Here is a 12,829-nt window from a genome sequence, read left to right on the forward strand (position 1 = left end):
AATAGCATTAGATAAGTCTTCTGCATGTGCTGGCAAAACCTGAACTAGAAAGCAAGACCATGGCATCTCATTTCATATGCAATCTGGAGTCTTCAATACTGGTTTTAAATTCAAGGCCAGAGTAGAGTTCAGACTTATTTAACTCATTTGTCTATGCTGCTGCTGCTGCTAAGTCGCTTCAGTTGTGTCTGACTCTGTGCAACCCCATAGACAGCAGCCCACCAGGCTCCCCCGTCCCTGGGATTCTCCAGGCAAGAACACTGGAATGGGTTGCCATTTCCTTCTCCAATGCATGAAAGTGAAGTCGCTCAGTCGTGTCCGACTCTCAGCGACCCCATGGACTGCAGCCTACCATGCAGGCTCCTCTATCCATGGGATTTTCCAGGCAAGAGTACTGGAATGCGGTGCCATCACCTTCTCCCATTTGTCTATGAAAAGCCATCAAAGACTGTAACATAGGGATGAGGAAATCATTTCATCAGGGTTGTGTCTTGTTTGCTTAAAGAGACGACCCTCTATAAAGGTTGAGTTTTACAAGACAATGAACTACAATAAGGAACTAGAGAACTAATTCAGAGTAGTACCACAAAAACTGAGACTTTACACTCAAATTGCTGGGAATTGGCCCATAAGACATTAACAGAAATAGTAAAAAAAAAAAAAAAAAAAGAAATATTAAGGACGGCAAAACCAAGACAAGGAAACTACCTAAATGTCCATCGTCAGATGAATGCATAAAGATGTGGTATACATACACAACAAACTACTACTCAGCCATAAAAAAGAACAAAATAAGCCATTTGCAGCAACATGGATGCAACTAGAGATGATCATACTAAGTGAAGCCAAAAGGAGAAAGACAAGTGCCATATGGTAGCATTTATGTGGGATCTAAAAACATGACACAAATGAACCTATCTATGGAACAGAAAGGATGAACAACAGAGGTCCTAGCACAGAGAACAAAATTCAACGTCCTAAAATACACCACAATGGAAAAGAACATTAAAAGAAAAAAGAATGTTTAAAAAAAAAGAAATAGTAAGGTTGGAAAGACTGGTGATATGGCTGGGAAGCTGGTACTAATGAGTTTCAACTTCAGACTTGTACCAGTGACATGTCTATGGAACATCTATTTAATACTAAGTAGTTCAGCAGGAATGCCCAACAAAAAGTTCAGGAGATCACTTCTAAAGCTACTTTTTGCAGCTATCCACAGGTATTGATTTAAGCCACTAAAATAGAGAAAGTCATCAAGAGAAAGAACATAAAAGGGAAGAGGGCAAAACTTTTGCTCTGAAGGACGTAAAACATTCTCAGGAAAGCTACAAGGCCTTGAAACTACCTCTCTTTCACCAACTTTATAGTAACCAGGGTGAAATGGGTTAATAAAAGGACTACTCACTGGTTTCCAAATTCTGATGCTACGAAAAGGAAGCCTGTTTTAAGCACACACATGGCAGCAGCAACAGGCACAGTATCAAAATACTTGAGCCGGATCTCAGTAACCTGGAATGGAAAGAGAAAGATTCTAGTATGCAGGCAAATGAAGCCACAACATGGAAGACAGTGCAGTATAATAAGACAATGTAATAAAACAAAGTGGCAAAAAAAAATCCTGTCCTTCACATCCACACCAGGAGTCAGAAAACTAGAGCCCGCAGGCTAGCCGTGCAGTTCACGGACTCCCAGTGGCTGCTTCTATGCCCCAACGGTAGAGCTAAGTAGTGCAAACAGGGACCACACGGCCCACAAAAGCTGAAAATGTTCACTAGCTGGCCTTAAAAAGAAAAAACAAAAACACAAAAAACTTGCCAACTCTTGAGCTAAACCAGTATCTAAGAAATTGCCCAGTGCTCAATGCTCCTCCATGGGATAAAAGTGACAGATCTCGCATATTGCCAGTTTCAGGCGACAGAGAGAGAAGGCATTCACTAGAAGCGGCATTACCCATTCTCACATTATATGTAATCAGACCAAAAATCTGTTAACCAGGGGGAGAAAATTCACATTCATATTCCAATTCCAAACTTTAAAAGCTTTAACACCTTAAGCAACTACTTTTTAAGGCATTCAGCTCCTGTTTTTTAAACTTGTAACTATCCTTTCTATCTCAGAGTAGTTGCAATGAACAAATGGCTTATAACACCACTCTGTAAACCGTAGATAACCATCAGTTTTCAAAATAAGGTTATTTAACTAAAATTAGGATGAAACTGTAGCAAGTTTTCTCAAATTAGACTAATAACAGCTAACATATTTTTTCATTTTTTCCTCCCTCCTCCATGCTCTACTTACCATATCTTCATCTGTCTCCAAAGTGATCTTAAAGATATCTCCCTGCTCAGTTTGAGCCAAAAAGAAAAACATTGATTTGGTCTTATGGGTGGCAGAGCAGACAAAAATCATTCCTCTTTCAGGGTCATCCAGGTCATTCTAGCAAAGTCAAATACACAATCAACATCTTAGAAATTAGGATTTCTTTTCTGGAATTCAGCACCTTACCAATAAGGATCAAACAGGCCACCAAACGCCTAGAGGCACCTGGAGTCTCTCCATGCAAGCTGTGATCCAGAGCAGCTTGCCAGCCACAGGATTATGTAACACAATAAACAGAAATTCTTGTCTACTATAAATACATAATAAAGCTTAGGTTAAAACAAAATGCCACAATTCCACTCTACAGCCTGATCAGATTAATAAGGCAAAAACTATCTCCAGAGAAAAATGTCAGAGAAGAGACATGAAATTTAAAGAATCATCATTTCAGGCTGTGAATAAGACTCTTACCCGTTCACAGTACTATCCAAACCACCAACATCATCCCTCTTCTGTCTTTATCAACTTGCCCGAATCCCAGAAGGCATCCCCCTCAGCTGGTTTGTTTCTTTTTAAGTATTTCCAACATTTTGTATTTCTCTCAAAGGCAAAACATGTTTTATATTTCTTTGTAGTCCCAAAGTCAAGTACAGCACCTGGCAGTCAGGTGCCAATTTCTGATTATCTAAACTTAATTACTTAACACCACTCCAAAAATTTAACTTGCTAATCTTACCAAATTTTCTAAAATTGATGGAGTCTTACTCAAATACCATGTACTAGATAAACTATGTCTTAAAAAGATTTAACCCCAGGACCTATAAATTAGTATTAAAAAGATAAATAATCTGGGGTGAAAAGAGAGTTTGAGGAAGCAGAGATCAATGACAATTACCCATGTGCTGCTGATAACTGAGGCTGGGTACACAGAACTTCATTATAATCATCCCTCAACATCTGCACGGGACTAGTTTGAGGAACCCCCAGATACCAAAATCCACGGATACCCAAATCTCTTAAATAAAACGGAGTAGTACAAGGAACTGTCACAAAGTGTCATGATCCCTACAACTTATCTTCAAATGGTCTTGCCTAAAAAACACAGATACAAAAGAAAAAAAAGGCCAATGTAGCAAAGCAGTACTAATAAGTGAATCTAAGCGAAAAGTATACAGGATTCACTGTTTGCTCCTTTTAGATTTTTTCTATGCTGGAACGGGGTGGGGTAGGGGAGAATGAAAGGCAATTTATCTTCAATGAATACACAAGGATTCTTCAAACTAGAAACTTCAGGAATTTCAAATGGATACTGTTCATAGGCTCTTCAAGAATGAAAACTGTATCTGCTTTTTTAAAAGCTGAAGCACAACTGACTCCCAGTATCACGCTAGTTTCAGGTGCACAACCCAGAGCTGTGCTGGTTTTCAATTTTCTTTCTCAGATTTTGTTGTGCTAAAATACTGACTTTATTAAAAACACTTAACAAAAATTAAGTTCATTTCACAACATAAATATATTTTCTCTTATGGTAAACAAAGACCTACCCGTCTCCTGGGAATTGGACAGCGGATATCCGGTTGGTCACCGAAGTTCTTATAGGTAATGTAGTTTTCGGAGCAAATCAGCACTCCACTTGGACCATCCGATCCCCCTGGAACTGTCAAGAGAAAACAAAAACCAGCAATGATTTGACACAACTATGAATTTAACCTTCAATTCCTTCTCTCCTTCAGCACGACTTAAAGGTGCCTGAAGGTGCTAAACATTCAATGTGTTTCTTTTCCCTGAGAGTTACACTAGACAAGGATGGAGCACCGTTTGGGTGATCTCAGCCTGTCCAGATATCTAACAAGGCATCTGAAAGTTTAGCTCCAAGCCCAGAACTCAGTTCTCAGCTTTGGACCTATAATCCAACTGCCTACTGGACACTCTTACATGGATATTCCATAGCAGGTTAAAAATGAATGCATTCATAAACCACTGCCAAGTTCCTTACCAAACCATCTCCTGGGTTCTCAACCTTAGAGAACACTGCCATCAACCAATTGACCAAACCAGCAAAAAGGATGCCATCCTTCAATTCTCTCCTCTCCCACATTGGTTCTACCTCTTCAGCAGTCCTCATGCTGCAAATCTCTTTTGGTTTAGTGGAAATGCTTCCTGACCTTACTTCCTTCCATTCCATTACAAAAATGTAATCAAGTGATCTTTCTAAAACATTCACCTTTAATATGTCATTATTCTTCTGCTTCCTCCACCCCAGCTCTTTACCTCCAATGATCCAACCACAATGAGCTTTCAGTTTTCAATGAACCATGTTTTTTTCCTGCATTTGGGCTTTTGTGCATTCTGGTTCCTCTGCCCACAACAGAAACTCCTCCTCCACCCCCACTGCACCTAACTCCTAACTATTCCTTAGTCCTCAGCTGAGAGCACTTCTGAAAGCTTTCTCTAATGCACTGCCTTCCTTTCCCTGGTTAGGAACCCCTCCTCCACGCTGTCATGGCATGTGGCACACTCTGGTAACACACTTTTGTGTTACTAGTATGTATTCACCATTATACTCAATCTTGTATAAAAGGAGACACCACAACAAATTTTTCACCATGCAGTCTCAACAGATTGACTTTGCACATAGTGATCATAGAGGTTCAGTAAACATTTGTTTAATGAATGAAACCCTTGTAAATGAGAAGTATCATAATACAGTATAACAAGTAATTTATATAACCTATTTTTTAAAATGCTTCTGCTTAATATATAGTCTCCTCCTAAGATTTAACACTCAAAGACAAGTGCTATTTTATATTTTTCTTCTCCAAAATCCTACCCAACAACAGACATACTTCATTTTAGACATCAAATGCAAATGACTCAAAACAGAAAGGACTGGATCACCATCTTAGATGAGCCTGATACAATTTAGATACCACAAATATAGCTGTCCTTTAGTCTTTTAATATAATGAATTAAACTAATATTGATTCTTCATGGTGAACCTCTTTGAGCTCCTACAAAAATCTTACTTTGCTATGATGCACAGAAAACACTGTTGAATCTGATTTGCTAAAATTTAAGATTTTTGCATCTACCATCAAAGGATAATTAGGCTGTAAATGTTTCTTATTACTGTCCTTCCCCAGTTTTGGTATGAAGGTATATTAAGCTCTTAAAGTGGTACAACGGTTTTTATTCTTTTTCTGATCTCTCAAGAAATTTAAGGTCCCTAAAAATTCTGAACCTTAAATCTTCTGAGGAAAAGAAACCTTTGATTATTGCCCCATTTTAAAACAAATGTTGGTCTACTCCGGTTTTAATTTCATCTTCTATCAAGTTTGGTGACAGTTTTCAAAAATATTTCTATTTCATCTAGGCTTTCAAACTGAAGGACAGTTTTATCTTGTTTCATCCATAACATCTGTCTTTTCATAGAGTCAGATTTTGATTTTTGTAATGAGAGTGAAAGATTGACCACAGTCAAAACACCAGAGCAACCAACAGAAATCAAGACTCCAAGCTGACTGCTCTTTTTTTCTCTCCCCCATTAGAGGGTACGAGTTAACCACCACATGAATCTCTAACCTCCCCAAAACAGACAAGGCACTCAGGTTTACTATGAATAGATTACAGCTTCCAAATCCTATTAAGTAAACACTCCTAAGTTTGGGCATAAAATGGACCAAGCAAAATGGTACAAAGCAGATGGAAGAAAAAAGTACCTGTAATTAGGAAGTTTCCATGTTCCTCCAAAGGCTCACTGTATTTTCGGACTACGTGATTTAAACCAAGGTCTAATTCATAGAAAGTAAGCGTCTGCTGGGTATTAGCTGCTGCTTCCCCAGTTGGATCATTGTCTGCTTCCTAGGTAACAGTGGCACAAAGACTAATCAGTACCATAAAATCAAGCTTTCAAAGCTAGAAAGTAAAAGAGTGGATACATGTATATGTATAACTGATTCACTCTGCTGTACACCTGACACTAATACAACACAGTAAATCAACTATACTCCAGTAGAAATTATTTAAATAAATGAACAAAGTTGAAAAGGGCATCAAGATTCTTCCATTTCACAAACCACGAAACAGAGGTCCACAGATGCCAAATGCTTTGCCAAAATTCACACTAAAAAATGGCAGAATGGGAGCAAGAACCCAAGTTTTCTACTTCTGGGACCAGAAAACACTGCCTTCCTCTCAAGGCAAAGAACGGTATGTCCCATCTTTCACTATCTCCCAATGAAAAAATATCCAAACCACCACCTCACCTCTTTTTTTTAGGGCGTTTCCCCAACAAATCCCTGTTTACACAGGGGGACTGTTCAAACCAGAGCAAAGGCACTAACATGTGGTCAGGTAAATGCTGAGACGCTCCCAAGTGTTTCAGAAAGGCATTTGGAGTATGATAGTAATAAAAAAATTGTGACCAAGTAAGATATACCTCATAATCCATTTCCAGACAAGCAAACATTGGATTTTCAAATCCCACATCTACTCCAACTACGTGATACACTAAAGTGTTTGCTTTGTGAGCCTCCAGTGGAGATGAGATGGTAAGTCGGGCTGCAGCATCTCTGTTCAAGATATATACCAATTTCTGTTTCTCAATGGCACCTGTGGATGGAGACAAAACAAAAAAACTCCAGATAATGAAAAGACGAGCTACAGAACAGCTAGATTTACATCACAATTATTTTCTAAATGATAGCCGGTACTAAACTCTATAAGTGCATTAACTTAAATTTTGCTAACACTAAAATAAAAAGGAGCAAAATTTTACCCTTCTCGTTCTAATAGAGATTTTTTTTTTTAATTTAGCGGTGCTGAGTCTTAGTTACAATATTCAAGATCTTCACTGCAGTTAAGAGGGCCCTCTTTAGTTGTGGCATGTGAACTCTTAGTTGTGACACGTGGGATCTATCTCCCTGACTAGGGATTGAACCCAAGTCTGCCCTGGGAGCTCAGAGTCTTAGCCACTGGACTACCAGGAATGTCCCCATAATAGGGATCTTAACATCCCACTAACTTTCCAAAAATTTTTATGACAAACTAAACAAAAATTCATAAAATTGCCAGCTTTGTTCTCTGAATTAGATCTAATAATTTTGTGATTGGTCACAGAAGGTTGCCCTCTGGAAGCCTGATCAGATATTCAGAGTTTTCTTCAAGAGATTTATCAGAGAAGAGACATGAATGTAAATCATCATTTCAGGCTGATGAAAGCAATCATACTCTTTGCCTAATGTGAAAACTTTCAGCATAGTCTTTTTGGTACAGTCAAAGAAACCAAAAAAGACCCATTTCCAACTAGATAAGAAGTAGAAAAGGTGTGTTACAACTTTCCCCATTGTTTTAAAAGAGAAAGCAACTTTAAACACCCAAAATGATACAAATTTTATTCAGGTGAGTGATTTCTTGGTACGCTACCAAGATCACAGCATTGCTAGTCTGAACTGAGCTTCTTTAAGAATCAAAAAGCCAACAGAGTAAGTCACGCACTAATCATAACAGCTCGCCCTTTGGGATCCACAGCTAAGAACTGGCCAGGAACAATGCGGCGGCATCCACTCTTGCCAAAGGTTTCTTGGTGAATCTTCTCAAACATATTCTTAGATGGCTGGTATTCCAGAATAACAATCCGACCTGAGTCACTGCCAACCACAATGTAGTCTTTTGTGCCACCCGTCAACCTAAAGGCCATGAGCGACCGGATGACACCAAATACTTCCACAGTTAGTAGAGTGTGCACTTTGCCAGTGTTGGGATCAGGGCGAAGCAGTTCCAAGATCTTTCCTCGGGAAACAACAATTTCCTGTTGTTTGGTTCCTGAAAAACACACAAAATAAAGATCATGAACAATAAGAACTAATCCAAAAAGTAACCTTCATGGATCAAAATGCTACTACACATAAATACAACTAAATGAGTTGGAGGCTTAGTATTTTAATTTATTCTACTGTAAAAGGTCCTTTTCCTAGAATTTAAAACATTTAACAAAAGTGGTATCAAAGAAAAGCTTTAAATAAATGATCATGCAAGCTTTTTTAAAAACTTCTTTTAATTTTTCTAAGATTTGCCATCAATAAGCATAATTGGGAGTTGTCTACAAATGATATTAATATATAACATCTAGCTTTGTAAAATTAAAAATTTCCAAAGGCTCTTTCTAGTCCATTTTTAAGGCTATTATTCTAAGAAATCATATTAACTTTTTGTGCAGTTAGATGTAGTGTCCCAAAGAACTTTCAAAATTACTATCTAACATATGCTGTTTATTTCTAAAAAGCTCACTTGCTTTCAAAATTGCAATCAACACCTCCAGATGCATAAACAGCCAACTTGAACCCATCTCTCCCTGCTACTCATCTCCACCCTGATGAGTTGTCATCACCTTCAAATGTTGAGAATACCCAATTTCCTCCTTTCTCATACTCTCTGATCTCAAGTAACCTGCTATGAATGTTACCGTCATTTTCTCTGCCACCCAGGATGCAAACTCACATTCTATCTATCCTCACTGCCCCAGCACAGGTCTTCACTATCTAATGCCTAAATCGCCTCCTATCCTACCTGATATACCACGCCTACCTATCCCAATCCATTACCATTTGCTCAATGCCCAATCACTTATCAAGACACCTTACTTTCTAAAAGTTCTTTGGAAATGAGATAAGATCAATTACTTTAGAAACTGTAAAGCATTACATAAGTTACAATGTTCTCTAACAATTAAATTTTTTTTCATAATTTGTTTTTTACAAAAGGTTTGATGTTGAAAAACCAATCTAAAGCATAAAACTATTAATATTTAAAATGTGAGGAATTCCCTGGAAGTCCAGTGGTTAGCACTCCTCACATCCACTGCAGGGGGCACAGGTTCAATTCCTGGTCAGGGAAGTAAGATTCAGAAACCCGAGAGGTACAGTCAAAAAAAAAAAAAAAAAAACCACAAAACTTTAGAGGAACTTACCAGAGAAGTTGCCATGAATGGCAAAGCTGATGCCAGTGGCTCGCTGCAAGGTCAAGTTGTACAGGAACATGGCAGCAGTAACAGTGAGCCACCCACAACTCCACAATTCAGACCTTGGTTATACCAAGTCAAAGCAAGCTAAGAGCACATAAAAGCAGAAAAATATCAGCTGTGAAATTGTTAAGATATTTCTGTATGGGAACGTCTAGTGAAGACAGCAGAAGCAGTAGAGTAAGGCTTACTGAGTAACAACATGATAATTAGAGTGCTTTCTACATGCAGGCACTATGCTACTACACACTTTGCTTCTAGCCTCACAAGAAATACACAAAGTTCATGACATTACACGAATTTACAAGTAAGAAAATTAGGCTAAGAAAATAAATTGCTTGAGGTCACACGTAGTTAAAAACATTAGGGAGCTGTACTCTGTACCATTAACGCAACAATGGTTATTTAACTTTACTGTCATGGAAACAAACTAGGTCTACATTTACTTCTATTTGAATAACTTCTACTTTCACATGGTTCAGAATACAAAAGCACAGCAAAAAGCTCACTCCACCCATTCCCTAGCTATTCAGTTTTCCTTCTTGGAGGAATCAATTTCACCAAGTTATATCACGTCTTTCCAGATATTTTCTGTATGCACAAGAAGAAACATACTAATACTGTATACTACACCTTCATTTTAAACTAAAGATCATTGTACACTCACATTATAGCGCAACTGATTTTGTTTTTAATCATTTTACCTATCTTGGACAGAGCGACAAACAAGACTTTCTCGGTTTTTTTTTTTACAGCTATATATTAATACAAGGATAAGTATTCCATCTAATGGGTATGTAAGAATTCACGTAGCTAAAACCCTACTGATGAACATTCATTCAGGTTCTTCCCAACCTCTTGCTAATATGAATACTGCTTCAAAGAAAAATCTTCATATATAAATCATTCATATGTGCATGACTGTATTTCTAAGATTAATTCCTAGAAGTGCAATTGCTGGACTGAGGGACTTACACATTTGCAATTTTGATACATATTGACAAACTGCCTTTCAAAGAAACTGACAATTTACATCCCCAGCAACCTGAGTTCCTAATTTTCTACAACCAGACTTTTGCTAATCTAATAGATAAAAGTACTTCACCTACATCTCTTATAGAGCTCTGTATTTACATTACTAGAAACTTAAATCTATTGTTGAGTTGCTAAGTCGTGTCCCACTCTTTGGGACCCGGTGAACTGCAGCACACCAGGCCTCCCTGTCCTTCACTATCTTCTGGAGTTTGCTCAAACTCATGTCCTTTGAGTTGGTAATGCCAATTTTTAAATTTAAACCTACTGACCACCAAAAAACTAAAAACTGAACTATCACTTCAGGAGGAAGCCTCTCCAAAGGAGTACACAATCACAGAAAAGGATTCTTCTCATCAGATAGAACTCAAAACCGCAAACTGATGTACCTCTACCATAAAAGAATCACCAAAAACTACATCTATACACACCTGCTGCTAAAAATAAACTGACCTATTTTTCCTCACTCAGAAACAAAAGCAAGGGATCTAGAGAAATTCAAAGTGATCGCTGTGTAATTAACACATGAGTTTGGAAAAAAAAAAAAAAAAACACCACCACCACATGAGTTTGGTTTTGTTAAATGAGAAAAGAGAATTATGAATAAACATCCTCACAAATAATAACCATTTCTGGGCTGGGCAAGAGCAAGGGCTCTTGTCTCTCTGGGCTACCAAAGAGAGGAAAAGACACTCCAGTCTAGAAACAAGTCCTGAGAAACACACATTTTCCTACTTGAAACCAAGGAACATCTTTATTGTCCTAGAATGGTAGGGAAAAAAGGAAAAGGCCTGAGGTGGAAAACAGAGTTGAAAAATGACCTACAAAAAGAAAAAGAGAAAAAAAACTATAGACACGAAGACATAGATACACACACTCAGAAGGGCTTAGACACTGAGAAAGTTCCAAGGAAAGTTGTGCTCAGCTAAAGGTCTGGGTGGAAAAGAGAGAACCTGTTGCAATTGCTGTCAATCAAAATGTAGTAAATGTATTACCATATGTAAAATAGATAGCCAATGGGGAATTTGCTGTGTAGCTCAGGAAACTCAAACAGGGGCTCTGTATCAACCTAAAGGTGTGGGATGGGGAGGGAGGTTTAAAAGGAGGGAACACACGTACACCTATGGCTGATTCATGTTGAGGTTTGACAGAAAAACAGCAAAATTCTCGAGCAATTATCCTTCAATAAAAAGTAAGTTAAAAAAAAAAAGGAAACATGATTCTCAGATACAACTTCTTCTCTTGCATCTTGCCGTGGTTCGAATAATTTCAAAATTCCAGTTATCAACAACAGAATTCACAATGAAACACCTATCATGTTGTCAATATGATCCATGTGATAGGATTGACTGACTTAATTTAAAATATGAAATTTTTTCGAAAACAAGTAGAGGAAACCAGGGGCCGTTTCTAAAACCTGGAAAAGCTCCCCCCAGGCTCCCTTTCATTCTTCATAGCTCACTGAGGAACTCCGCCTGTTTTCTAGTTGCTTTACAACTGATGCCATCCATGACTATCTTTAGAAATCACATTCCCCAACGATTGTTATCTTGGGTAATGGAGGAACTTCAGCCAAAATAATATACCAGGAGCCACTAAAGGCCTAACCTTTGTATATTTTTATTTACCATACTAGATATCCGGGAATGCTGTCTGCGAACACGAGGAGACGAGCCTGTGATTGCTCCCTCCATCCCTTTTCCATGTGCCAAAACATCACTGCATGAGATCACGGAAGGAAACAAGCTGCCCAAGTGCCAAAGCATAAACACGACACAGTCTTGATTTCAAAGGCTGTTCCCATTATTTACACTTTTAATGCCCAAGACCTTTCCATTCCGCCGACCTTTCCATTTCTGTGTCGTATTTACTTTCCCAAGGGGGAGACGTCCCTCCTGCCATTCTCACATCTTCTCCAGTGCCTAAAAGATACGGTCTCCAGAAAGCTCATTTTGAGCCAGGCCTAGTTCCCACACTGCGAACGCAAGCGGGAGGAGATTCCCTAAAGCCGACCCGAGCATTCCCGCCCCCGCCACCTCCTCGTCCTTTGCCCTTACCTCTCGGGCCTAAGCTGCCTCGGAAACCCCTACCAAAGGCTCGGCCCAGCTCCCTACCTAGCAGCTCTCCCTCTCCCCGGATTCAAAGAGGTCAGGAAGCTGCTTCCTTACCTTGTAGCAGGGAGGATGGCGTAGATATCCAACAGATCCTCAGTTTCCTTGAAGGCCTAAGCTACAGACAACGCCGAGCCGCCGGCGTCCGCCATTACCTCCGAAGATAGGGACCTTCCGGTTGGCGCGCGACGGATAAAGGTCCCCACGGGTGCCTGAAGAATGTATATATAATTTTTTTAACTGCTTCTGCCTTGCTTCCACGTCGCATTGAAAATTACTTAAATATTCTTTATGGCCGTTATTTTTTCCAGAATATGGAATGAATTGACTTTCTAAAGCAGACAGTAAA

At 38.8% G+C, this 12,829-nt stretch overlaps 1 protein-coding gene and 2 non-coding genes across 4 annotated transcripts in view; all 3 read right to left on the minus strand.

The window, feature by feature from the left end:
- Positions 1–12,645, minus strand: part of SF3B3 (splicing factor 3b subunit 3) — a 38,939-nt gene extending 26,294 nt beyond the window's left edge. For both annotated transcript variants that reach the window (XR_015145230.1, XM_086349769.1), the window contains exons 1-8: positions 12,538–12,645; positions 9,287–9,424; positions 7,816–8,142; positions 6,758–6,930; positions 6,039–6,180; positions 3,864–3,976; positions 2,299–2,436; positions 1,406–1,509 (exon numbers count right to left, since the gene is read on the minus strand). Coding sequence is in view for 1 of the 2 variants with exons in the window: in XM_086349769.1 (XP_086205895.1) it covers positions 1,406–1,509; positions 2,299–2,436; positions 3,864–3,976; positions 6,039–6,180; positions 6,758–6,930; positions 7,816–8,142; positions 9,287–9,356 (1,067 nt within the window). In the remaining variant the exon portion in view is untranslated. The remainder of the gene's footprint in view (positions 1–1,405; positions 1,510–2,298; positions 2,437–3,863; positions 3,977–6,038; positions 6,181–6,757; positions 6,931–7,815; positions 8,143–9,286; positions 9,425–12,537) is intronic.
- Positions 2,684–2,774, minus strand: LOC147352896 (small nucleolar RNA SNORD111). The gene has a single exon (XR_015146741.1). It is a non-coding gene; the product is annotated as a small nucleolar RNA SNORD111 (small nucleolar RNA).
- Positions 7,453–7,532, minus strand: LOC147352897 (small nucleolar RNA SNORD111). The gene has a single exon (XR_015146742.1). It is a non-coding gene; the product is annotated as a small nucleolar RNA SNORD111 (small nucleolar RNA).
- Positions 12,646–12,829: the final 184 nt, after the last annotated feature.

This window comes from Bos grunniens, chromosome 18, assembly GCF_055505025.1.
Source record: "Bos grunniens cultivar Pamir isolate PY7600 chromosome 18, Bosgru_T2T1.0, whole genome shotgun sequence".
Lineage (NCBI taxonomy): Eukaryota > Metazoa > Chordata > Mammalia > Artiodactyla > Bovidae > Bos > Bos grunniens.